Source organism: Alexandromys fortis, unplaced genomic scaffold (assembly GCF_014885135.2).
Source record: "Alexandromys fortis isolate MF-2015 unplaced genomic scaffold, M_Fortis_MF-2015_v1.1 scaffold_40, whole genome shotgun sequence".
Lineage (NCBI taxonomy): Eukaryota > Metazoa > Chordata > Mammalia > Rodentia > Cricetidae > Alexandromys > Alexandromys fortis.
The window spans coordinates 10,913,696-10,937,018 of record NW_026067966.1 but is presented as its reverse complement, the minus strand read 5'-3'; the positions used below and the strand labels follow the sequence as shown (position 1 = coordinate 10,937,018).

The 23,323-nt window shown below is 43.5% G+C and overlaps 3 protein-coding genes and 2 non-coding genes across 5 annotated transcripts in view; 3 read left to right on the top strand and 2 right to left on the bottom strand.

Annotated features, from left to right (window-relative positions):
* Ndufs1 (NADH:ubiquinone oxidoreductase core subunit S1) overlaps positions 1-9,078 on the bottom strand; it is a 33,341-nt gene extending 24,263 nt beyond the window's left edge. Inside the window, exons 1-5 of the mRNA XM_050154355.1 lie at positions 8,930-9,078; positions 4,361-4,426; positions 3,482-3,573; positions 2,812-2,919; positions 217-293 (exon numbers count right to left, since the gene is read on the bottom strand). Coding sequence (XP_050010312.1) covers positions 217-293; positions 2,812-2,919; positions 3,482-3,573; positions 4,361-4,421 — 338 coding nt within the window. The 5' untranslated portion in view covers positions 4,422-4,426; positions 8,930-9,078. The remainder of the gene's footprint in view (positions 1-216; positions 294-2,811; positions 2,920-3,481; positions 3,574-4,360; positions 4,427-8,929) is intronic.
* A 342-nt stretch (positions 9,079-9,420) lies between these two features.
* Positions 9,421-11,841, top strand: Eef1b2 (eukaryotic translation elongation factor 1 beta 2). Its single transcript, XM_050154359.1, has 6 exons — positions 9,421-9,636; positions 9,930-10,052; positions 10,656-10,782; positions 11,012-11,078; positions 11,411-11,536; positions 11,639-11,841. The coding sequence occupies exons 1-6, from the start codon at positions 9,557-9,559 to the stop codon at positions 11,791-11,793; spliced, it is 678 nt and encodes a 225-aa protein (XP_050010316.1). The 5' UTR covers positions 9,421-9,556; the 3' UTR covers positions 11,794-11,841.
* Positions 10,859-10,936, top strand: LOC126508887 (small nucleolar RNA SNORD51). The gene has a single exon (XR_007593991.1). It is a non-coding gene; the product is annotated as a small nucleolar RNA SNORD51 (small nucleolar RNA).
* LOC126508888 (small nucleolar RNA SNORA41) lies at positions 11,170-11,301 on the top strand. Its single transcript, XR_007593992.1, has one exon. It is a non-coding gene; the product is annotated as a small nucleolar RNA SNORA41 (small nucleolar RNA).
* A 2,584-nt stretch (positions 11,842-14,425) lies between the features above and the next one.
* Positions 14,426-23,323, bottom strand: part of Cmklr2 (chemerin chemokine-like receptor 2) — a 64,020-nt gene continuing 55,122 nt past the window's right edge. The window contains exons 3-4 of the mRNA XM_050154357.1: positions 21,888-22,050; positions 14,426-15,731 (exon numbers count right to left, since the gene is read on the bottom strand). Of these exons, the coding sequence (XP_050010314.1) occupies positions 14,626-15,708 (1,083 nt within the window). The 5' untranslated portion in view covers positions 15,709-15,731; positions 21,888-22,050 and the 3' untranslated portion in view covers positions 14,426-14,625. The remainder of the gene's footprint in view (positions 15,732-21,887; positions 22,051-23,323) is intronic.

Sequence of the window (23,323 nt, the reverse complement as noted above, 5' to 3'; positions counted from 1 at the left end):
AGCAAACACTAATGTATCATGAACTCAGCTCAGCAAGACCTGGGTTCTACTCATCACGGTTAACGCTGACACTGTTCCATGTAATACCTCGACCACCTGAGCTGATTTCCACTATCGTACTCATACCTGCTGTTCTCCACAGGTTGACACTAAACCCCTCATCTGGGGGAGGCATAAATTCCTCCCGACAAATCTACAGCACTAAGAACAAAGTACCTGGCTTTCTTGGATTTTTCCGAGTTTGTCAGGATATTCCAGCCCTTCATAACGGGCATAGCACAAGCAGCAACAACCTAGAATTTCAATGGAGAAATCCGTATTTGTATTTACTTTTAGTCATAACTAACGCTTATCATAAAATATTAATAAAACATTAAAAAAGAAAGCCCTGGGATACACAATGAGTTGCATGACAGCCTGAAATATGCCTCAAAGATTAAAAAAAAAAAAAGCACAGATTATCTTTCAAAACAGATTTTAGTTTTCAGCTAGGTATAGTGGTTCATCCCTGTAACTTGAGCACTCAGAAGGTATAGGCTGCAAGTCTGAGGCCAGCCTAGTGTAGCTAGGGTTTGATTTTATAGTGAGACCTTTTCTAAAAGTCAAACAATAATAACGTTTTTTCTTGATTTTCTTTTATAACCATAAGATACTCTGACCCTTCATGTTAATCTTAAAAACAAATAAAGCATTGCAGTGGTTTATTCCCAAAAGGCCATGTACTGGAAGGCTGGTCCCCAGTCTACAAAGATGTGTGAGACACAACTGGGACACGTGAGAGTAACACTGGCACCTCTGCAGTCCGTAAGAAGTGGGTTACTGCCGATAGAGGGGTCCTTTCCCTAGACTCTTGCTTTTCCTGCTGTCGTATCATATAACAATTAGATGTCTACCAATGGAGTTGCTTGATTTTGGCCTTTCAGACTCTAAAACTATGAGCTAATTAAAGCTCCAAAAAAGCTAAGATACCCTAGGAGTTCTTAAGGATGGTCTACTAGTCAAAACAATACTTTTCTTTTCTTTTTTTCTTTTTCTTTTGGAGACAGGGTTTCTCTACCTGGCTGTTCTGGGCCTCTCTACACAGACCAGGCTGGCCTCAAGCTCAGAGATCCACCTACCTTTGTGTCCTAAGTGCTGGGATTAAAGGTGTACACCACTATGTCTGAATTTACTTTTTAAATTTTTTTCTCGTCTACTTTAAATTAATTCTTACTTAAATTTTTTTCTTTTTAAGACAGGGTAAGTGTCTTATGTAGTAGTGCTGACCAGGAACTCACTATGTAGACCAGGCCAGGCTCCAACTCACAGAGGTCCACCTGCCTCTGCCCTGAGTGATGATGGTATTAAAGGTGCATAACACCACACCCAACCTGATCACCATTTTTGTGCTTCAAAAACCAGAAATGGGCAGACAAGAAGGCTCAATGTGTAAAGGTACTTGCTAAGTCAACCCTGGCACCTACATAAAAGAGAAGAGTGATCTCCCCAAGTTGTCCTCTGATCACCATGTTTCACGGCACATGCAAACATGTCATGCACATACATGGTAAAATTAAAATAAAACTGGAAAAGTACAGGTATGGTGACTAATGCACCTATCTATATTCACAATCAGGAGGCTCGTAGGTAAAGGCACTTGCTGACAAGCTTGGTAGACCTCCAGAACCACCTTGATGGAAGAATAAAACTCCCTCCTCTGACCTCCACACAAACCGTAGTATATACATGCATGCACAAGTGTGCACCAGTGTGCATATACACTCAGGCATGTATGCAAGCAAGCACACAAATATATATACACTAAATAAAATTTTAAAAATTTAAAGAGTTTAACACTAGTCTGTGCTATATAGTATATTTGAGGTCAGTCTAGACTAGGTAGAGAGACTTTGTCTCAAAAAAATGAAACCAGGGGCCAGTGAGATGGCTCAGTGAGTAACGAACGGCGCTTGTCAAATCTAGTGACCTGAGAGTTCAACTCCCAGGCCCACATGGTGGAAAGAAGACCACACCACTGTAAACTGTCGTCCGACCTCCACACGTGCACCACGGCACACGCCCCAGACCTCATTTCCTACTAAATCAATGAATACATACCTTTTAAATTAAAAATAAAGTGTTTGCTGTGTAGGCCTGAGAAGCACACTGACGTAAGTTTGATCCCTAAAACCAATATCAGAACAGTTAGGCACAGTGGTGCAGGCTTGTAACCTCAGCACTGGGGAGACAGAGACAAGTGCATCCCTGGAGCTTGCCTAGCTTAACCTAACCCGAGAGACCTGTCTCTAAAGAACCTGAGGAATGATACTTGAAGTTGCCCTTTGGAAGGACACACACACAGACCTTGTTCTCATTTGTACGCATTGCCGTGTACACCAAAATGCAATCACATAACCTCAAGGGAACTTCTCTACAGATACGCTATATGCTCCACACTCGCCATGAGTCTCAAGATACTGATACCTTGAGGCCTGGCCGTGGCACTTGGGAGGCAGGCGATCTCTTTGAGTTCAAGGCCAGCATGGCCTACAGAGTAAGTTCTAGGTCAGCCAGGGCTAAACAGAGAAACCCTGCCTAAGCAACAAAAAAAAAAAAAAAAAAAAAAAAAGAAACCACCTTCAATTCCTAGATTTGTTACACAGCATTTACTTTATATAACACTTCCATCAATGTATTTCATTTCGAAACGAATTACCTACATATAAAAAAAATACTAAATTTATAGTTGTGTTGATTTTCAAGAAAGTTTGCTGCAAGATTGAAAGTCTTCTCCCTCCCACAACATGATAAGGAATTCTAGGTATCATGTACCTTTGGAGCTTTCTCAATTTCCACCAGGCACATCCTGCAGTTCCCAGCAACAGACAACCTTTCATGGTAACAGAACCGAGGGATCTGCATGCCGACCTTCTCGCAAGCCTAGAAGACAAAACTTTGCATTAGAGGATCTTCACTTGGTTCTTGTCCTCATTGAAATAGAAGGTGGACGGGGATCCTTTATTACTAATATCCCTAAACACCTCCACCTGCACCCACTGCTCCATATATTCCTGAAGAGGTTTCACTCTTTGCTTTGAACCCAAACCCTCTGATGAATCCTGGACGTCTCCTCATCTTACGTGTGAGAAATCAGATAAACAGCCACATTCTGCGGAGTAGTCTTTCTTCCCCATTATCTGCTTGAACCACTGTCCACCAGTTCCCTGTCAAGTTGTCTCAGTGCTTCATACCTGGACTTCCTTTTTTGTTTTGTTTTTGTTCTCTGTGTAGCCCTGGCTGTCCTGGAACTCGCTCTGTAGACCAGGCTGGCCTCGAACTCCTAGAAATCCTCCTCGCACTGGAATTAAAGGCATGTGCCGCCACCACTGCCTGCTAGCTAATGTTTTGTTTCATCTTTAAACTAAGCAGTATGAAGCAAATAGTTTTTTTTTAACAGAAATTAGAGAACACAGTCACAAAATTAATTACAACATATGCATACCTGCAAGACAGTGGTTCCTGGTTCCACCATGACAGACTGGCCGTCAACAAACACTTCAATCAAGTTACTTGCTGCTGTACCAGTTGTTCGAACTGATCATAAAAACAATAAGGTGAAAAACAAATGAACAGAGCTTCACTCATGACAGCAGAAGCTAATGGATAGAAAATTTTTATTTTTTACTAGTCCTCTTTCTCTAGATGCACATTTCTTTAAGAACTAAATCTAAAGTAAAGTAAGAAAGTACTAAAGTAACAAAGTACAAAAGCTTTTTCAGTTCAGTTCTAACAACACATATACGGTTGTCAGATTTGGTTTTGTGGTTTTTTGTTTATTTTGTTTGCTCGAGAGAGGGACACTGAAAAATACTTTTAAACATACAACAAAAACAAAACTTACCACATTTTTAGGAGTTAGAAAGACCTATGAAGGCTCTTCTTACAGGTATCTCTAGGTAGTCCTGGCTGGCCTGGAACTCACTATGTAGACCAGGCTGTCTCAAACTTAAAGACACATGCATGCCTCTGCTGGGATTAAAGGTGTGTGCCATCACCAGCTGGCCTTATTGTCTGCTTTTACCAGTAGTTTGGTTGATATTTTAACATTGCTTTTCAAAACCAAATGAGCATTTTTTTTACTTTGATACAGAATGTAATTCCTAATATGTTCTATTATGTGTTTTTTGTAAACTAAAGAAGAAAAAGTTTTATTTTGAAAATTCGTCTGTCAACTTGCATCAATGGTTTCTACTCTTTATTTAATATAAATTATGGGCTCAAATTTTCTGAAGAAACACCTAACAGACCATGGAACTGACAAAGGTAAGTGTAATACTCATGGGTATTAAAAAACAAAAAACAAAAAAACCCAAAAACTTACCATATCCTTTAGGAGACTTAGAAAGGCCCATTAAGGCCCTTTTTACAGGTATCCTTAACATGATGCCTAAAAAATTAAAACAAAGATAAGTTGTTATAGAGGTAAAAAAAACCCCACCTATTTATAAATTATCTGGTATTGTTTTATGGTTTTATATACATTATTCTAAGAGAATATTCAGAGGTACTGATGTTTTCTCTCTCGGTCCCAGAGACGTTAGCATACACAATGTCACACAGCTAGAGAGCAGTTAGCATGCAGTAGCCTTTGGGTCCACAGGCAATTGAGATGACTGAGCTATCTCTCCAGCTGTAAATCTGGGCTTTGTAATGGAAAGGGCAGTTCTGTTGTGACTAGAAAGAAGTGGCAAGGGCTTGGAACACAGTTCAGTTGGTGTGCAATGCACAAGGTGCTTGCCTAGCATCCAGAGAGTCCTAAATTCGAACCCCAGCACAGCACACATGGAATACATGTCTGTAATCCCGGAACCTGGGAAGCAGAGGCAGGAGGATCACAAGTTTAAGGTCATTTTCTGCTACATAGCAAGTTTGAAGTCAGGCATATATATATAAAACACTGTCTTAAAAAAAAAAAAAAAAAAAAAAAATAAAAAATAAAAAAATAAAAGAAAAGAAATAAGAATAAAGTAAAATAAATTGTAAAATAACTCTTATCATTAATAGCTACTTACAACAACAACAACAACAAAACCTTTCTGCCCTCATCTCTTACCAGTATGTTGGGGGTTTTGGTTTTGTTGAAACAGGGTCTTGCTATTAATCTTGGCTAGTCTTGAAGTAATCCTCCTGCCTCTGCTTCCTGGGTGCTATCACAACTGGCTCCAGTATGCACTCTCAGATGATACATGAATTATATATGATCCTAAAATATTCCTGAGGTAGCTCAGAAGTCAAAAGCCTTTGTCGCATCCTGAGGCCCATCATTCTGTGCTGAGTAGCATGCTTATCTCGCAGGCCTGCAATTTGCTTGATACTACACTTCCATCCTGAATCTATCACAAACTCATGGGTGAGCTTTAAAACAACAGTCCTCCACCAGACCCAGTGTTGCAGGACTGTAATCTCAGTTACTTGAGACACCAAGGCAGCAGGATCATGTACTCCAGGCTTGCCTAGACCTTGAGTGAGTTCAATGTGAGCCTGGATAACCTGGTGAAACTCTGTCTCAAAAACAGAAAGGGGACTGGAGAGGCTCACAAGTTTAAAGCAGAGAACCTGGGTTCAGTCCTCAGCGCCCACAGGGTGATTCACAACCACCCAGAACTGTAGTTACTCATGTCTTCCTCTGATCTCTGCATGCACCTGCGCACACAGTGCACATGCATACAAACAGGCAAAACATTCATAGACAGAAAACAAAACAATTTTTCCTGAGTGCTGGAATTTAAGGTATGTGCCACCACTGCCCAGGGTTGAAACATTTCCTTAATTGAGGTTCCCTCCTCTTGGAAGACTTTAGCTTATGTCAAGTTGACATAAAACTGCAGCATAGCCTCTAAAATCATAATTTTTCCTTTGGAATTTGTTAAAGTTTTTTTTAGTCGGTTGGTTTTAGTTTTGGTCTCATGTAGTTCAGGCTAGCCTTATACTCTTGATCTTTCTGCCTTTACCACCAAACTGCTGGGATTACAGGGATATGCAAAATGACTAGTCTTTCGTGTTGTTGTTTTTACCTTTTAAAGATAGTGAGAAAAAATTATGTGATTAGAATGTATCAACATTAATTAACATTATTATTAGTAAAAAAGTTTTAATAGCAGTAGCATTAATAGAAAATCATGCAAAAATCAGAATTTTTTCTTTTCCCTTTTAATTAAAAAAAATTATGTGTGTTTTGCTGCATATACGTCTGTTCACCGTGTACACGCCTGATTCCTAGAGAGGCTGGGAGAGGGTGTCAGATCCCCTGGAACAGGAGTCACAAACAGTTGCTAAGTTGTCATGTAATTTTTGGGAATCAAACCTGGGTCCTCTAGAAGAACGGCCAGGGGTCTTAACCACCGAGCCACCTCTCCAGTCCCTAAGCCCAGGCTGGTCTTGAATTCACGATTCTCTTGCCTCTGCCTCTTCAACATATCCTACTGGCATTGCTACCACAACTGGCTTTTAGCTATACAGAGACTCAGAGATCCATCCACAGGCCTCTCTGCCTCTGCTACCATTCAGATAAAATAAAAGCCTAAGCACTAAAGTCTGTAGTTATCATACAAGACCTATAATTGAAACTTTCATTAATTCATAGTTCATTTTATTTAATTCCTTAATAACAGTAATCTATAACTTTCACTATTGAATCTGCAGACAGCTGCAGTCTGTTTACAGATTCCTGGTATAAATCAGTTATTAATCTACAGAGCAGAGCTATAACACTTCCTAGGGTGTTATTACTATGTCAAAATTGCCAATACTAGAAACAAAGAAAAATGTGCAATAAAAGCTGACTTCAACTTAATCAGTAATGGCTACTGACAATCAGCTGTGAAGTGTTCTTTGCTTGTGGTCATTTTCTTTACTAACAGCACATATGTGCTGTAGGAATTCCTATAGCCAGCAGCCTTTAAGTTACCCACCCACTTGGGCAGGGCCTCAAATACTATATATATATATGCTGATGTAAAGTGTGCGTCCACTCTCTCTTCTGTGGCATTTTGGTGGCTGTTCCCTGTTCGAGCAGGGCTTTGTGATCTGTGAGTCGACCCCTAAATAAATAACCCTCTATTATAGTCAATTCTGAGCTAGTGTGGGGTTTCTTTCAAGCGTCCTTCAACCATGCATTTATTTTACTATTCTACTTACTAAACGTGGGCTAAGCTTTAGTGGAGGACCACTTCCTTAGCCTGCACTGGGCTGTATCCCAAGCACAGATAACAAAGTCCCCAACGCTAAGTTGCATGTGAATTATTGATTTTGGTACCTACTAGACCATAAATTCCTTGACAAGAAATCTATTTCCCTTTTCTGAAGACTAACACAGTACCCTTACAAAAACAAGTCACCAAATTCCAGAATGAGTAGTACATACTCCATCACACAAAAAGTATTGAAGAGGTCAAGCATGATGGTCTAATGCCCATAATAATCCCAGCACTGGGGACCCTGAAGCATGAGAATCATGCATTTGAGACCAGCCTAAGCTACACAATGATATAAAACCTGCACTACATAGAGTTCGAGGATAACCTGCCTTGTACAGAAGACAGCTTGTTTTGTTGTGTATTTTATATAAATCTCATGTAGCTCAGACTGACCTCAAGCTTGCTATGAAGGAAAGGATCCACTCAGGACTCCTAGACTTCCCAAGTGAGTGCCAGGATTATAAACACACCCACCACGTCCAGATTGGTGCACATCTGTTGCTGGGCTTGTTTTTCACATTCATTTATTTACTTTGCGTGTGCTAGCAAACACACATACACGTGCACATGACCACCAAAGCACTTTTGGGAGTCTGTTCTGTCCCTCCATCGTGGGGGGCCTGGGGATCCAACTTAGGTTGTCAGGCACCCCGCCAGCCCTGACATACATTTCAGACATACTATCTATCAGATAGGAACCGAAACAACTACTCAAGTTGGGGCTGTAGCTCAGTTAGTAGAGTCCTGGGATGCATCTTCCTGTCTCAGCTTGCCCAGTGCTGGGATTATGGACGGGCCACACCACACCTGGCACATCGCTAGTATCTTGGCTGTGACTTAGAGGAAACAACTTTCTGAAACTTTTCTCTGGTTTAGAACACTCCATTTAGTAATGTAAAACTCAGTGGGGGAAAAAAAAGAAAAGATTCCCAGGGGGGAAAAAAAATCTAAAGTTTACAATTCAGTTTGATTTTACATCGAATCTCAGGAACTTGAAGACACTGCAGCTTCCTGATTTGCAGCTGGGCTCCGAGCTAACTTTTTGAGATTCATTTTCTCTGTATTTATGTGTGCCTGTGCGTGTCTGTGTGTGGGTCATGTGAGTGCAGGTGCTCCCCGTCCAGAAGAGGGTGGCGAATCCCCTTGGAGCACAGTGACAGGCAGCTGTCAGTCTCCTGACTTACAGAACCGAATTCGGATACTCTCTGCAAGGTACTCTTAACCGCTTAGCTAACCAGCGCCGGCTAACTTTTTACACATTTTTGTTTGGGCCAGTTTTCCCCGTCCGTAGAATGAATAAAACACTACCCAGTGTGATCGATGACCCAGACTAAACAAACAGGAGTGTGGACATCTGCAGGACAGCACCTAAACAGCGGTGCCCAAGGTGAAGTCGCTCGGGACCCTGGCAGACAGCCGGCCTCCTCCTGTCAAGGCACGGAGAAAGAAGCTCGCAAGCCCGAGCTCCCGAAGGTCTTCCGATCGTCCTCCCTTCTTGCTCCATCACACCAGAAGCTAAGGCCGGTCGGCCTCACCTGCCGGCTCTCCCGGGTTTCCGAGGCGGCGGGGCGGGAGGCGGTACCCAGTCAAGGACAAGAGGAGAATGACTTATCTGCCCTAAAGGATACAATCCTGCCGAGAAAGAAAACACCTGCTGGCAGAACTTCAGCCCTCCCACTTAAACACGTCCTCACCTTTCCTCCGGAGCCCACCGGGATGCTCCGCTGACTCGTCCGGAGCTCTCCGACCCCTTAGAACCCGGCCGCTAAGTCAATATGGCGGTCCCGGCTGACTCCGTCACAGGAGCTGGTGGACGGAAAGCCAGGAGGGACGAAAATCCCAGACTCGACCATTTCCCCTCTTTGGCCCTGTTCGGCAATTTCCGTCAGCCCGAACGAGAGCCGAGAGGAAGCGGAGAGATCGACTTTGGACCCGCAGTTCCGCCGGAAGTAGCCGAGGCCTCGAGGCCGAGCGCTTTCGTTCAACTCCGGCTCCTCAAGGGGCGTTTCCCTTACTTTCGGAATCCTTGGAGGGAGGCATTTTAAAATGCCTCTTTTATTCATTTCTTCCTAAACGCAAGGGGAGGCCCGCGGACAGCCTGTGGGCCGTTTAATCCGCAAGTCCCAGGTTGACGTGGAGGAGCGGGACGAGTGACGCACTTTGACCTTTCACCTCTAGCCGGTGCCGCGGAGGGGGAACGCCTCCGTCTCTATATAAGGACTTTTCCGGCCGGCCCGGGCCCTTTTCTCCCTCTGCGCCGGCCGCGGGCTCCTGGCGCTCTGTCCCTCCGCCGCTGCGGGCCTCCGGTTACAGCCGACGCCATGGGCTTCGGGGACCTCAGAACCGCCGCCGGCCTCCAGGTGCTCAACGACTACCTGGCGGACAAGAGCTACATCGAGGGGTGAGCCGGGAGGCCGGGGCCACGTGGCGCGGGCGCGGCGGGAGGGAGGGAAGCGGGGCGCCCGGGCTCCCGGGCGGGTGGGCCGATGGGAGGATGGTGCAGCGGCTCTTAGCTTGCACAGGCTCAGACAGATGTTTGGGGCACTTAAAATGAAAAGCGACTGAAGCAACTTGTTAGCCCCGTAATAGTCGCCACTAGCCGGTTGGACGGATGCAGAGTTGGTCACACATTGTGTCGTATATATTGTGTCTTCCTTTGAAAGGTGTGTGCACGTGTCTTTGTGTCACCGGCAGGTATGTGCCATCACAAGCCGATGTAGCGGTCTTTGAAGCCGTCTCTGGCCCGCCGCCCGCTGACCTGTTCCATGCCCTGCGCTGGTATAATCACATCAAGTCTTACGAGAAAGAGAAAGCCAGGTAAAAATAAAAAAAAAAAAAAAAAATGCCTATGCACCACCCGGACTCTCCCATGGGGGCAAAGTCGGATCCAGGTTCTAGTTGCTTTAGCGTTTTTGGGCCGGTGTAAGCTGAATTTCTTGGTAACTTTGGAAGGCCAAGAGACTTCATTCAGTCCTCCATTCCCTAACAGAACAGGTAGAACATGGACAAACAGCAAAGTTTACCCCACACCTCCCTGCCCGTGTGCTTGACCTGGGAGGGGGGCATCGCTGGGGTGAGAGGGTAGCTCGCTCATTCAGTCCCCGGCCTTCTAACACAACCAGCACGGATGGAGAGTTTGGGGAGTAGACTCCAGTTAACTAAGAAATCTTAATGAAAGCTCAGAGATGTTTGTTCTGAAAGAGTTAAGCCGTAGTGAGTATTGAGTACGTTTTGTCTCCTATAGTACTAGTGTTGGTTGACTGAAGAGTCGGGCACACGTAGTATTTTTACCTGGGGCTGTGCTAAAGCATCAATAACCAGAACAGATTGGTACTGGGAAAGAAAGACTTTGTGTTTTGTCTAGTAAAGGAAAGAGGTGTGGCGCCGACCTAACCGTGGTAGGATGTTTGTTTTTTCAAGTCTGCCAGGAGTGAAGAAATCTTTGGGCAAGTATGGCCCTGCCAGTGTGGAAGACACCACAGGAAGTGCAGCTGCGGATGTCAAAGATGACGACGACATTGATCTCTTTGGGTCAGATGACGAGGAGGTATGGCTGACATCTCTGAGTAGGTTGATAAGGCATAAATGTAGGTGCTGTATCAGGGCCTGGATTCGAACCCTCACCGGGTACATGATGAATAAACCAAATCACCATCTTTCGGCTGAACTCGTGATGGATTTGCTCTTTACTGATGAACCGGGTCGTTTCTGTAACGGCCCTATCATCACCGTATCAGCAGACGATAACCAACTTCGTGCATTTTTTCTCTACACAGGAAAGTGAAGAAGCAAAGCGGCTCCGAGAAGAGCGCCTTGCACAGTACGAATCAAAGAAAGCTAAAAGTAGGTGATTCTGCAGTCGTGTGTCTTCGTTGTTCCAAAGCTTGACCCTAGCATGGTTTTAGTCTTGAGTAGACATCTTTGCTCATACAAGGTCCACAGCTACTGGTCTGCAGCTGATCTTACGGTGGCAGTTGTAGCATTCCTCTGTGGGATAGAAACTGTTACACAATTTCATGCCTCTTTCTTAGCCACACAGAAAGAGGAATGTGCGTGACAGACAGGTGGGTTTTGTGGTTTTTTCATAAGAAGATGGTCTGTTTTGAAACATTGAGATTTGACCTAGAGCAAAGGTGTTCAGTTGAGTAAGGGTAATGCATTTTTAACTTTTCCAGAGCCTGCGGTTGTTGCCAAGTCTTCTATCTTACTGGATGTGAAGCCCTGGGACGATGAGACAGACATGGCCAAGTTAGAGGAGTGTGTCAGAAGCATTCAGGCAGACGGCTTGGTGTGGGGCTCTTGTAAGTTTAATGGTGGGGTTTTGAAGTTGGAATTTATATACATTTTCATTGTTTTTCCATCAATAAGAGTTTCCTAACTCTTCCCTTTATGTTCTTTTGTAGCCAAATTGGTTCCAGTGGGATACGGAATTAAAAAGCTTCAAATACAGTGTGTAGTTGAAGACGATAAGGTTGGAACAGATATGCTGGAGGAGCAGATTACTGCTTTTGAGGACTACGTACAATCCATGGATGTGGCTGCTTTTAACAAAATCTAAAATCATCGTCAAGTCAGTGCACTTGAATAAAGGCTAGAAAAACCCTGGGCTCTTGACTCTGTTATGAGAAATGGTATATGCTTTCGTTAAAGGGAAGGCTTCAGTGGCCATGTAATCAATCCATTAGTAATAAAAACTGGGGGCTGGGAAGATGGGTGGGTCACTCAGCAGCAGGTCAAGCCTGATGACCAGCCTGGCCCACGTGGTGAAAGAAGACTGGCTCCCAACGTGTGTTTTATGTGCTACATGAAAAAAAAAACATGCAGTGTTATTGTTCAGCAATTACAATTTTGTGGCCTTTGGTAATACAGCTCTGTTACTGACAGTAATACATGGTACTGATGGATATGGTGGTCTGTTTTGGCCAGATGTCAAGATTAATTTTTTGAAAATCTTGGGCCAGTAAGATGTTTACCACCTGGGTTTTCAGTCCCCTAGAGTCTAGGTGGGGGGTAGGGTGGTCGTTGGTCCTGACATTCACATACATACTTCGGCCATACAACAATTTCTTCAGTTGTATGTGTGTGTGTGCCACACGAGTGCCTGGTGCTTGTGGAATTGAGGGAAGGGTGCTGGGTCCCCTAGGCCCAGAGTTAACTACTGTGTAGGTGTCAGTGCCCGATTTCCTCAGCTCCCCCACAAGTGTTACATTGCTGCTGTATCTGAGGAGGTAAGTCCTACAATCACGGCCGTTTCCAAATGTTAGGGATTATTTAATGTGTTGAGCTATAGAGGGTGACCCTTTTGTTAGAAATGTAGTCTGACTGGGTGGTACGTGCCTTTAATTTCAGAGACGGGCAGGTCTGTGTTTGAGGCCAGCCTGGTCTACAGAGCTCCAGGACAGCTAGGGCTACACAAGAGAAACCCTGTATCAAAAAAAAAAAAAACCCAGAAGTATAATCTGGTGTTAGCATTATGTCCTGATAGGAGTCCTGTGTAGGCTAACTAGTTCCCAGGACTCCCACACTCCCATGGTCTTGTGTAGGTTTATGAGGTAGTTGAGTGTGGGTTGTTTTCCCTTGAAGCTGTAAGCAAACGCTGGCTGAGATGGGCAGTATGCTAAGAGCTCCTGCCAGTGATTGTACTGCCCCACGGGTATACCATTAAACACAGCTATTTTGGCTTCATGTTAAATACCAGATGTAGTTAAAAGTTTCAACAGTTTGGATGTTGTATCTTTAAAGCTTTCTGTATTTTGTAGATGGGGATCCAGAAAAATTAACCTAGGGTTATGTCACATAGCCTGACCCTACTCTTGCTCTTGGTTTAGTGACGCAAGCTACATATTGTAAAGATTTATTTAATAAAATACGCACTGAGGAAAATTCAGGTGCAGCCTGGAATAGTGGAAAATTTTTTCAAGTTTGTTAGGATCATAAGGGCCAGCAGAGGGCAGTGTCAGCCTTGGGAGGCGGCAGAGGTTTATTCCAGAACCACGAGAGCCGGCAGAGGGCAGCACTTGCTCTTCTGGGGATCCATAGTGCTTGAAAATGCCGACGAACACAGGCATAAAGGTATCTTATTTAGCTTATACTGATGTCCACGTAAACCAAAGAACAAAGCCTGCGCTTTGAAGTAGTTCTGCGTTCGGGCCGGCCCACCCCGGAATGTGTTTGTTTATAGTAGCTAATCTACACACTCGCACACAACCAGATAATGCAAATTTCATGATGCTCTAAAGAACTAAAACAGAAAATTGTAGGCATGTTTCTTCAAGAAGCAAGAGGTCTGTCCCCCTCCCTTTGAAACAAGGCTGTATGAGCGGCATTTGTAACCCTCAGTAAATAGGCCTGAGGATGCAGCTCCGTGGAGCGCTTGTCGCTTGCACCTTTGGAACTGAGAAGTATGACCACTCTGGACAGAGTCAAGGGACAGATGTGAGAGAAAGGACAGTTGGTGAACTGAAAAATAAACCCTGGCACAGTCATAAAATGTGCCAACTATTCCAAGCTAGACCAGTTGCATCATTATCTACCTGAGGTTCCAGAACCTCAAAATTGAACTATGCTAACAATAAATTACTTAAGTAATTAGATTTTTTGGTCAACTTAGTAAATAAACAGTTAACAGAAATGAAAATTTTAAGCCAACATAACCAACTAATACTTTAATTTGTAAATTATTAAAAAGTTGAATATACATATGTATTATACTATTAAAATATATTTGTATTCAATTTGTTTATTGGAGCTTGAGGCCAACCTAGATTACATAATGAAACTGTCCCAGAAAAAAAAATTTGTTAATTTTCTCTTTTAGTAACTGAAAAGGTGAAGATCAGGGAGCGGGGGAGACGCCCTAGTTGGTCAAGGAAGCCTTTAGATGAACACACATGAGAAAAAGCCTCAATGTAGGGCTGTGGACAGGTGGAGACAGATCTCTGGGACTTGCTGGCTAGCTATCAGCCATCGTAGGCTGCTTGGTGAGCTCCGGGCAAGTGAGGAGCAACAAGCAAGGTGTGCACGCACAAAATGACCCAAAAGGAAACCAAAAACGAGGCTGATGCCTTTTCAAGATGAAAGTTACTATAATTAATATAATGTGGTATGCGCTATAAAAATGATTTATTTAATCGGATAGATATACTGCAGCACATCAATAGACACGGGCTAAAACGGGGGGGGGGGGCCGGAGGGGGAGATTTAGATTGTCAATATCACAGTCGCCACCAGAGGGCAGCCAGACAGCGGCATCATTAAAATTGCAAGGAAGAAGAAATCTACATTTTATACCCACGCAAAAATATAAGGCCAATACACTGAACAAAAACAACAAAAATATGGTCGGTTTAGATCAGAACGAAGGTTCATCTGAAAGGAATTTTTATGAGGTTCACGTGAAGAATCCATGCTGGTTTCTGGGAACACGGTCTGTTTCTAGGGAAGACAGGCTCTTGAGCTGTTCGCTGGCTGTGGCAGGGCTGTTGATTTCCCACAACGAATGCTTCAGTACCTCGGCAACAGAGGCCCGGAAGTGAGCTTGGAACTTCTTGCTAATTAGAACGTACAGGATGGGATTCAGGCAACTATTGAGGAACGCCAAGCCAGTAGAGAGAGGGACCGCCTGCTGCAGCACGTGCTGGAAAGAGCTGTCGTGGTAGATGGTGAGTTCCCAAAGACTAAAGAGGTGATAAGGGGTCCAGCAAACCACGAAGGCAATGACTACAGACAGGACTGCCCAGAAATGCTTACGGGACATGGGGAGGCTGCGCTTCTTCACCTTGAAGATGAGACACAAATAGCAGAAGCTCATTGTCAGCAGAGGGAAAAGGTAGCCAAAAAGGAATTTCACCCAGGTCAGAACATGGTGTCTCATCAAGGTGAGGTCATGGCCATGCTCCTGGAAATTGTTATAACAAATAATGTGGCTATTGACTTCCAGAGTGTCGCGGAAGTACAGGCTAGGACCTCCAAGCAGAGAAGCCAAAAGCCAGACAGATAGAACAACGACCAGTGAGTTCTTCAGCGTTCGGTGCCGCTGAGATGAGACAGGATGGATCAAGTGGAGATAGTGGTCCAGGCTGATCACTGTCAGGAAGAAAACACTGGAAAACATGTTCAGCTGGGCAATGAAGGAATTAGCCTTGCAGAGCCACAGGCCAAAAGGCCAGTGGAAACCCAAGGCCACATAGGAGACGTACAGGGGCAGAAAGAGAAGGAAAATGAAGTCTGCAATGGCCAGATTGAGGAACCAGAGAGTAGTGACTGTCTTCTTCCACCTAAATCCCATGAGCCAAATGACAACGGCATTTCCTGGAATCCCCAGAACAAATGCTAGGACACACAACAGCAGGGAGACCCAGTGAACAATTCCCAGATGCGTCTTCTCCTCTGAAGCAGACTCCTGCGAGTAGTATTCTAAGGTATAGGAATAGTTCTCAAATTCCTCAAATAATGCTTCCTTTGAGACTTCCATGATGGCCTTGCAGATGGAGAGAGCTGTAAAAGCAAATTTTAATGGAAAAAAAAAAGCTTAAAGAAGAATTAGGTTTGATGAATAAAGAATCTAAACACAAAAGTCCTTCATTTTATGACTGTACCAGGGCTTATTTTTCAGGCTTGTGTTTATACCAAAGATGGCCATGTCCCCGTTTCACTGCTTCTGCTTTCAAAGCTTTTGAGAGTTCATTTGTGATTCAGTAATTGTTAAGTTAAAATGATCCACTCCATAGGTCAAGTCCCCTGTCCCCAATACTTACAGTGCATTACAGTGCATTAGGAGAATCTTGACATTCAGCAAGCATTTGTTAGGCTCCCCGTACACGTTATTTTCCATCAGATGCAGAGGAAAGCAGATTGGTACTTAGGCAGTGGAAAGTTCCGGGTTTGTGATTGCAGCCCTGACTGCCAGCCCCAGAACAACAGCTTTCTGGATGATTCTACTTCCATGACGCTAGTAAGAAGTGAAGATTTTGACCAAATATTTTATGCCCAGAATTTTGTTTTTAGCTGGTGTTAGTATTTAATTAGAAGTCTTGAGCATGCCAAGCAGACACTTTACAGCAAGGTTCGGCCCCAGCCCTGAAGATGACGAGAATGCTCCTAATCAGTTATCAACAGAGCTGTGTTTTCAGCTGGAAGATATCTGTACTTCTGCTGTATTTGGCTTTGGGTATTTTTTGTTTTGTTTTGTTTTGTTTTTTCCCTTGTTTTGGTTTGTGAGACAGGCTAGTACTCTGTAGGCCTTATCTGTAGGCTTGCATCTCACTGTATAGTCTAGCCTGGCTTAGTCCTCACAACAACGCTTTTGTCTCAGCCTTCCAAATGCTAGGAGATTGGTATAAGCCACCAACCCGAATAAAAGGTATCTTTAAGAGTAAACTTCATTATGACCATATAATTTTCACATCAATTTCTTGTATAATGCATTTAAATTTTTATTCCATTGAAATTCCTTTGCTTTGAATTAATGTGGATTATTTTCTATAATTATGACAAAAAATTAGGCAGACAGTGGTGGCGCACGCCTTCAATCCCAGCACTTGGTAAGCAGAGGCAGGCAGAACTCTGTGAGTTCAAGGTCAGCCTTGACCTGGAACAGAGTGAGTTCCAGGACAATCAGAGCTCCATAGAGAAACCCTGTCTCAAAAAACAAGACAAAACCAAAAAAAAAAAAAAGAAGAAGAAGAAGAAGAACAAGCTATAAGTGGGCAGGCAAGATGGCTTAGCAGGTTAAGGGGCTTGCTGCCAAGCCTGATGATAAGTTTGAAACCCAGGACCCACACGGTGAAAGGAGAGAATTGTCTTCTAAAAGTTGTCCTTGATCCACCAGTGTTCCATGGTACATGCTCTCACACAAGCACAGAATGGATGGATGGATGGATGGATGGACGGACAGACGGACGGATGGACAGACAGATAGATATAGAAAGACATAATTTAATCTTAAAGATAATGATGAAAAAACTGAGCAATAAGAACAGAGGGAAGGGAGTTAGCAAGATGCATCAGTGTGTGTAGAAATGGCCCAGTGGCTAAGAGCACTGGCCTCTTCCAAAGAATCCCCAGTTCCTTTCCTAGTACCTATCTATATCTGACGCACAACCTCATCTAACTCCAACCTCAGTGTATCTGCTGCCCTCTTCTGGCCTTTGCAGCTACTGCATGTGATACTCAAGACATACATGCAAGTAAAACAATACACAAAATATATTTTAAATTTTTTTAAGTGGATCAGTGGGGCTGAAGAGATGGCTCAACGGTTTAAAGCACTGGCTGATCTTCCAGAGGTTCAGTGTTCAATTCCCAGCAGCCACATGGTGGCTTCACCACCATTTAAAGTGGGATCTGATGCCCTCTTCTGCCATGCAGGCATGTATGCAAACAGAGCTCTCATATACATAAATAAATACATCGTTTAAAGATGGATCAGTGGGGAAAGGTGTTTGGTGCCAGGCCTGAATACCTGCGTTCAGTCCCTGCGAAAGAGAGAAGAGAACCTGTTTTCGAAAGTTGTCCTCTGATTTCTTCGTACCTGTCATGTTGTACCCACCTCACAATAAACATATAAATGAAAATATAAATATTTTTTAAGAAAGAAAAAAGAAAGAATGAAGCTCAATGAGGCTGTGTATGACATCAGATCACGTAGACAGGAGGATTATTTTAATTAAAAGAAAATTATATGTACGGATATTTTGCCTGCATGCGTACCATATAAATGCCTATAGAGGGCAAACGTGAGCATTGGATCCCCTGGGACTGGATTTACATTACAGCTGTGAGCCACTGTGTGGGGTGCTAGGAATTGAACCCAGATCTTCTGGAAGGGAAGTCAGTGTTCTTTACTGCTGAGCCATTTCAAACAAAAACTTTATGTTGCATAGTCCATCATACTGTTATGTTTAATGAATAAAAGAAAAAAGAGAAGACATATGAAAAAGAACAGAAAATTTCCTTTTATTCTAACTAAGTCAAGTATAGCAAGACAAATATACACATGCATGCATATGTGTGTTTTTGAGAGTTGATGGGAGGTATGGCTGAGTCTCAGAGGTGATCTGGGCATAGAAAGGAGTTATGTTGAACAGAAACAAAAAAAAAGAGGGTGGCTACTAAGTAGATGTTAGCTCTTTTTAACTCACATTTAAAGAAAATATCATTTATACAGCAGCCAGGTCTTAGCTACAGTGACTTTGCACTGAGATGTAGGTTTTCTCAATTTGGAAATGCATAATAATGCCAAAATGAGGCTTTTAGACCTGACTGAAAATAGGAAATAGCTACGGTGTTAGTCCAAAGCCATTTGTGGTGCTAGAGGGTCAGTAAATAATTCTCATTACAGTAAAGACTAATAAAGATATTTATAATCATAAAACATTTGAGTCGCCACAAAAATAACTACCAAGCTGCAGTGCAGACATGGAGAGAAATGTGTGGAAAATGCTTGGGGCAGAGCCAAGCTGAAGAAACCGCCCTTGACGTCCGTGGTCTGGTGTCCTGAGAATGTGAAGGGGCCCAAGCTATCACATTCCTGGGCGATATGTATCCACACACTTAGGCGTCTGTCCAGTTCTGGAGTCGGCAGGAATTTACAGAACTAAGCAAGCTGGCTTCTGGTCAGCTCAGGATTTAATAGATGGTAAAGAAGTTTAAAACACTTTTCTGAACAAATAATTTTTTTTTTTTTTTTTTGGTTTTTCGAGACAGGGTTTCTCTGTGGTTTTGGAGCCTGTCCTGAAACTAGCTCTGTAGACCAGGCTGGTCTCGAACTCACAGAGATCCGCCTGCCTCTGCCTCCCGAGAGCTGGGATTAAAGGCGTGCGCCACCACTGCCCGGCCAAATAAATTTTACTATAAAACTTTGGTCAGAAAGTTTCAGCGGCAAATAGCCTTTGAAGCAGGTGACTTTGGGGAGAGGCCATCTGGTGAGAGTGTGTGTCAGCAACCTTTTAAATGAGGCATTAGACCAAGTGTGGCTGCAGAGGGAAACCTTGGGGCTGGTCACCACCATCTCTGTGCTCAGGGGGTGAAAGGGCTTCGGGAGTTTGAGAGGAGCCTGAACTATGTGAGACCTTGTGTTAACAGCAATGATTCCTGCTACAGAATGTGTAGAAGTTGGATTTAAATTCTGTAACATTGAAGTGGACGGTTTTTCTGACCCATTGAGGAGATATATACTTAGCAGAGTCTGAAGGGGGTTTGGACTTTAACCTACTTTGACAGAGGAAGATTTGATGCTGTTGATGTTTGTCTGTGAAGAAGACACCCAACAACAGACTACTTAATCCTGTTAAAACCATGGACCGTTGGTGGCCATGGTAAGGTACACATTTAATGCCAGCCCTTAGAAGGCAGGACCAAGTGGGTCTTTGTGAGTTAGATGAAGGCCAAGCCTGGTCTATGTAGATACAGAGTTCTAGCCCAGCCTAGGAAACATAATGAGATTGTCTTTAAAAAAAAAAAAAAGGCAAATAAAACCATGGGCTTTAGAAAGACCATGTTTTGTCTATGATTGGATAACAGGAACAAAGAGAAAGAAAAATAACAAATAATCTATTGTGGGGCTGGTAGTGGCGCACACCTTTAATCCCATCACTTGGAGTCTGAGGCAGGCACGTCTCTGTGAGTTCGAAGTCAACCTGGTCTACAAAGCTAGTCCCAGGACAGCCAGGATTGTTACACAGAGAAAAACAAAACAAAATGAAACAAAACACCTCCCCCCCAAAAAAAAAGGAGGAAAGAAAAAAGTTATTACCGTGAGAAAAACTTTAATTAAAGCCACAGATCCCTGAGCCAGGGGTCATACTTAGTCAATGGTCAACGAACTTTTATTGCTGTTGAGATAAGGCAGGATTTCATGTAACTGTGACTGGACTCGAACTCCTGGTTTCCTGACCTTCTTCTACCCTCTGAGAACTGGGATTAAAATCATGAGCTACCATACTCAGAGAACAAAACTATTTGAAATGGATTTCTTCTTAGCTGAATAAAGATTTTGGGGAAAGAGAGCACGTGTACGTGTGCTCTATTGTGTACATATGCCCACAAGTGTATGCGTGGGGCGGGGTGGGGATGACTTAGGTCATTTCTCAGTATTCTCCACCAATTATCAGACGTGAACTATATACCACACCCTAGAATGTACTCAAGATGTTTGGCACCACTAGAGCATCCTCCTGCCCTTTGGATAAACAGTCCCTTGGAAGGTGTCAAGGCACAGCCAAGTTTTATGAAATACCCTGTTTATTTACCCAAGGGGAGCAAAGAACATTTTTTTTTTGTTGTTGTTGTTACCAGGGTTTAGGATAGAAACTAGGGCCTCTGGCATGCTGAAGGCTTGCCACTATAATCCCGACACTAGAGAGGCAAAGGGGATCACTGTGAGTTCAAGGCAAGCCTGCGTGTATATATACAGCTAGCTCCAGGCCAGGTAGGGTTAATGAAGAAAGGAAGAAAGGAAAAGAGAGAGGAAGGGAGGGAGGGAAGATGGAGAGAAGGAGGAGAGAGGGAGCAAGGAAAGAGGGGATGGAAGGAGGGAGGGAGGAAGGGAGGGAAGAAAGGAAAGAAGGGGGAGGGAGAAAGAGGGAGAAAGAAAGAATAAAAAAGGAATGGAAGTTGGGTATTATACTCTGTTTGCTATAGGTAGCAGAACTGAAATCATGAGACTGTATCTTCCCGGCTAACCCTGTCCTTTACTAGAGAAGTGTCTTGCTTTCTTTACAGTCACCATGTCATTTATTGTCTTTGGTGCTTTACAAGGAGTGGACTTGCTTTGGTCTGGCAGGAAGCAGTAGGAAACATAAAGGAGTGTTCTGAGGAAGGTCTTTGAATGTCGTGCTCCCGGGTTTGGATTTGATTCCCCCGCCAGTGAAAGTGAAAATGTTTTTTTTAGCAGGGAACGGCATACTAAATCCTTGTTTTTGTGAAAATCATCTGGTAGCAGTTTGGGAGATGAGTTAGGAAAAAAAATATTTGAATGAAACTAGAGAGACAGTTCTCACACTTGAAATCGGAAAGTGGAAGGGGACTTAGCAAGAGTTAGAACGATAAGGAGGGAGACAGCTTGAAAGATATTAATTCAGGAAGCCAATAGAACCAGGAAGCTGAGCTGAGCTGAGCTGAGCTGAGCTGAGCTGAGCTGAGTGTGACCTTCACAATAACACTCCTGTTGAGCTGGCACTGAAAAATCTGTCTTGGACAGAGTGCTAGCTAATTTGAGACATTTAAATGTGTTAATCAGCTTTCAAGGCTGTGAGGTTGGAAGAAAAGAAGAAAGGAAGAAAGGAAGGAAGAAAGAAAAGAAGAAAGGAAGAAGGAAGGAAGGAAGAAAAAGGTTTTCTTTTACCTTTAAAATAAAACAACAAACAAACAAAAAAAAACAAACTAAGTCAAATGGCAATGAAATGATCTGATCTCTGTTCCCTCTGTGTTGAGATCAGGTTCTGCTTATAAAAGGACTTGCAAACTGGTCTTCCTGTCTGTCTCCCAGGCCTTACTTGGACAGTTCGGGAAGAGAAAACAGCACACAGTCAGGAGCGTCACCACCTACCCCTGGACCAGCTGTTTCATTGCCCCACCCAGAGATGAGTCCCCTCGCTTGCGCAGTCTTATGACTTTGTTCAGGGTTGGGTCAGGAGTATTTTTCAGGCTTACCTGATTTGCAAGTGTTAAGGTATTCAGCACAGAGGTTAAACACCAGGCAGTACACTAGGTTCTGGACTGACGACTCACTTTCAAACCTCCGTTCCACTCCTTCCTGCCTGTGAGATGTTATACAACCGCCTGCTCCTTTGAAGACTCTTTTTATTCTTCTTATCTGAAGCATAAACATACAAGAGCTAGTTCTAGGACTGCCAGGACCGTAATACAGAGAATCCTATAGTGAAAACCCCAAAATAAATAAAGCAGAATGTTGTAACGGGGCTAAAGAGATGACTGCGTGGTTAAAAGCACTTCCTGCAATAACCAGAGGACCAATGTTCCAGCACCAACACCAGGCAGCTTGCAAATGCCTACCTCTAAGACACCCAGCATTCCCTTCTGGCCTGTATGGGCAATATCACCCTCCCCACACGTGTGTGTACAAACACAGAAACAAAGTCACACAGACTCTTATAGAAGTCCTTGTGATGATCATGTGAAGAAATCCTCCAAAGGCGGTTAGCTCAGCTCTTGACTCATAGCCTGCTCAGTAACGGCAGATACCCGTCCTTCCATGACTAGAACAGAGCAGCGGGAGCTAGAGGAAGGCACAGAGTGTAGACAGGGTCTCACTACATACCTGTGCCTGGCCTAGAACACCATATGGAGACCAGACTGGTCTCGACCTCACAGAAATCCACCTGCCTCTGCCTTCTCAGTGCTGGAATTAAAGATGTGTACCACCAAAGCCAGTTACCGTGGAAATTTATTTGATCATATTTTTTTTTTTCTGCTCTTTATTTTCCTCATTGGGGCGGGGGGCAGGAAGAAGTCAGAGAAGCAAGCCAGCTGGCCTGGCACTTGCTCTGAAGTCCACGTGGGTCTTGAACTTGCAGCAATCTTTCCGGTTTCATGGTTTGAAAATATTGACTTGAGCCAAGCAGTGGTGGTACATGCTTTTAATCTCAGCACTCATGAGGCAGAGGCAGATGGATCTCTAGGTTTGAGGCTAGCCTGGTCTACATACTGAGTTCTAGGACAGACAAGGGCCACATAGAGAAACCCTGTCTTGAAAAACCTAATTTAAAAAAAAAATTATTTATTCATTATATATACAGTGTTCTGAAGGCCAGAAGAGGGCACCAGATCTTATTACAGATGGTTGTGAACCATCATGTGGTTGCTGGAATTGAACTCACAACCTCTGGAACAGCAGGCAGTACTCTTAACCACTGAGCTATCTCTCCAGCCCGAAAAACCTAATTTAAAAAAGAAAAAAAAAATTGACTTGGTATGGAATTCACAAATATTATCTTTCTTCCATTTGAGTTGGAGATTTTGTGTCTAGGCCCAAAATGTCGAATTTAGCCTTGAATTTCACAAAGAATGGTAAGAAAATAAACCACTAGATAGTATCTTCTTTCTTTTTAAAATGTTTTTTTTTTTCA

What these genes read in the sequence shown, in the direction of transcription:
- Eef1b2 (XM_050154359.1), top strand. Translation starts at nt 9,557, where the DNA reads ATGGGCTTCGGGGACCTCAGAACCGCCGCCGGCCTCCAGGTGCTCAAC. An exon ending in TTGGGTCAGATGACGAGGAG is followed by an intron (nt 10,783 to 11,011) that starts GTATGGCTGACA and finishes TTCTCTACACAG; the next exon opens with GAAAGTGAAGAAGCAAAGCG. An exon ending in CGGCTTGGTGTGGGGCTCTT is followed by an intron (nt 11,537 to 11,638) that starts GTAAGTTTAATG and finishes GTTCTTTTGTAG; the next exon opens with CCAAATTGGTTCCAGTGGGA.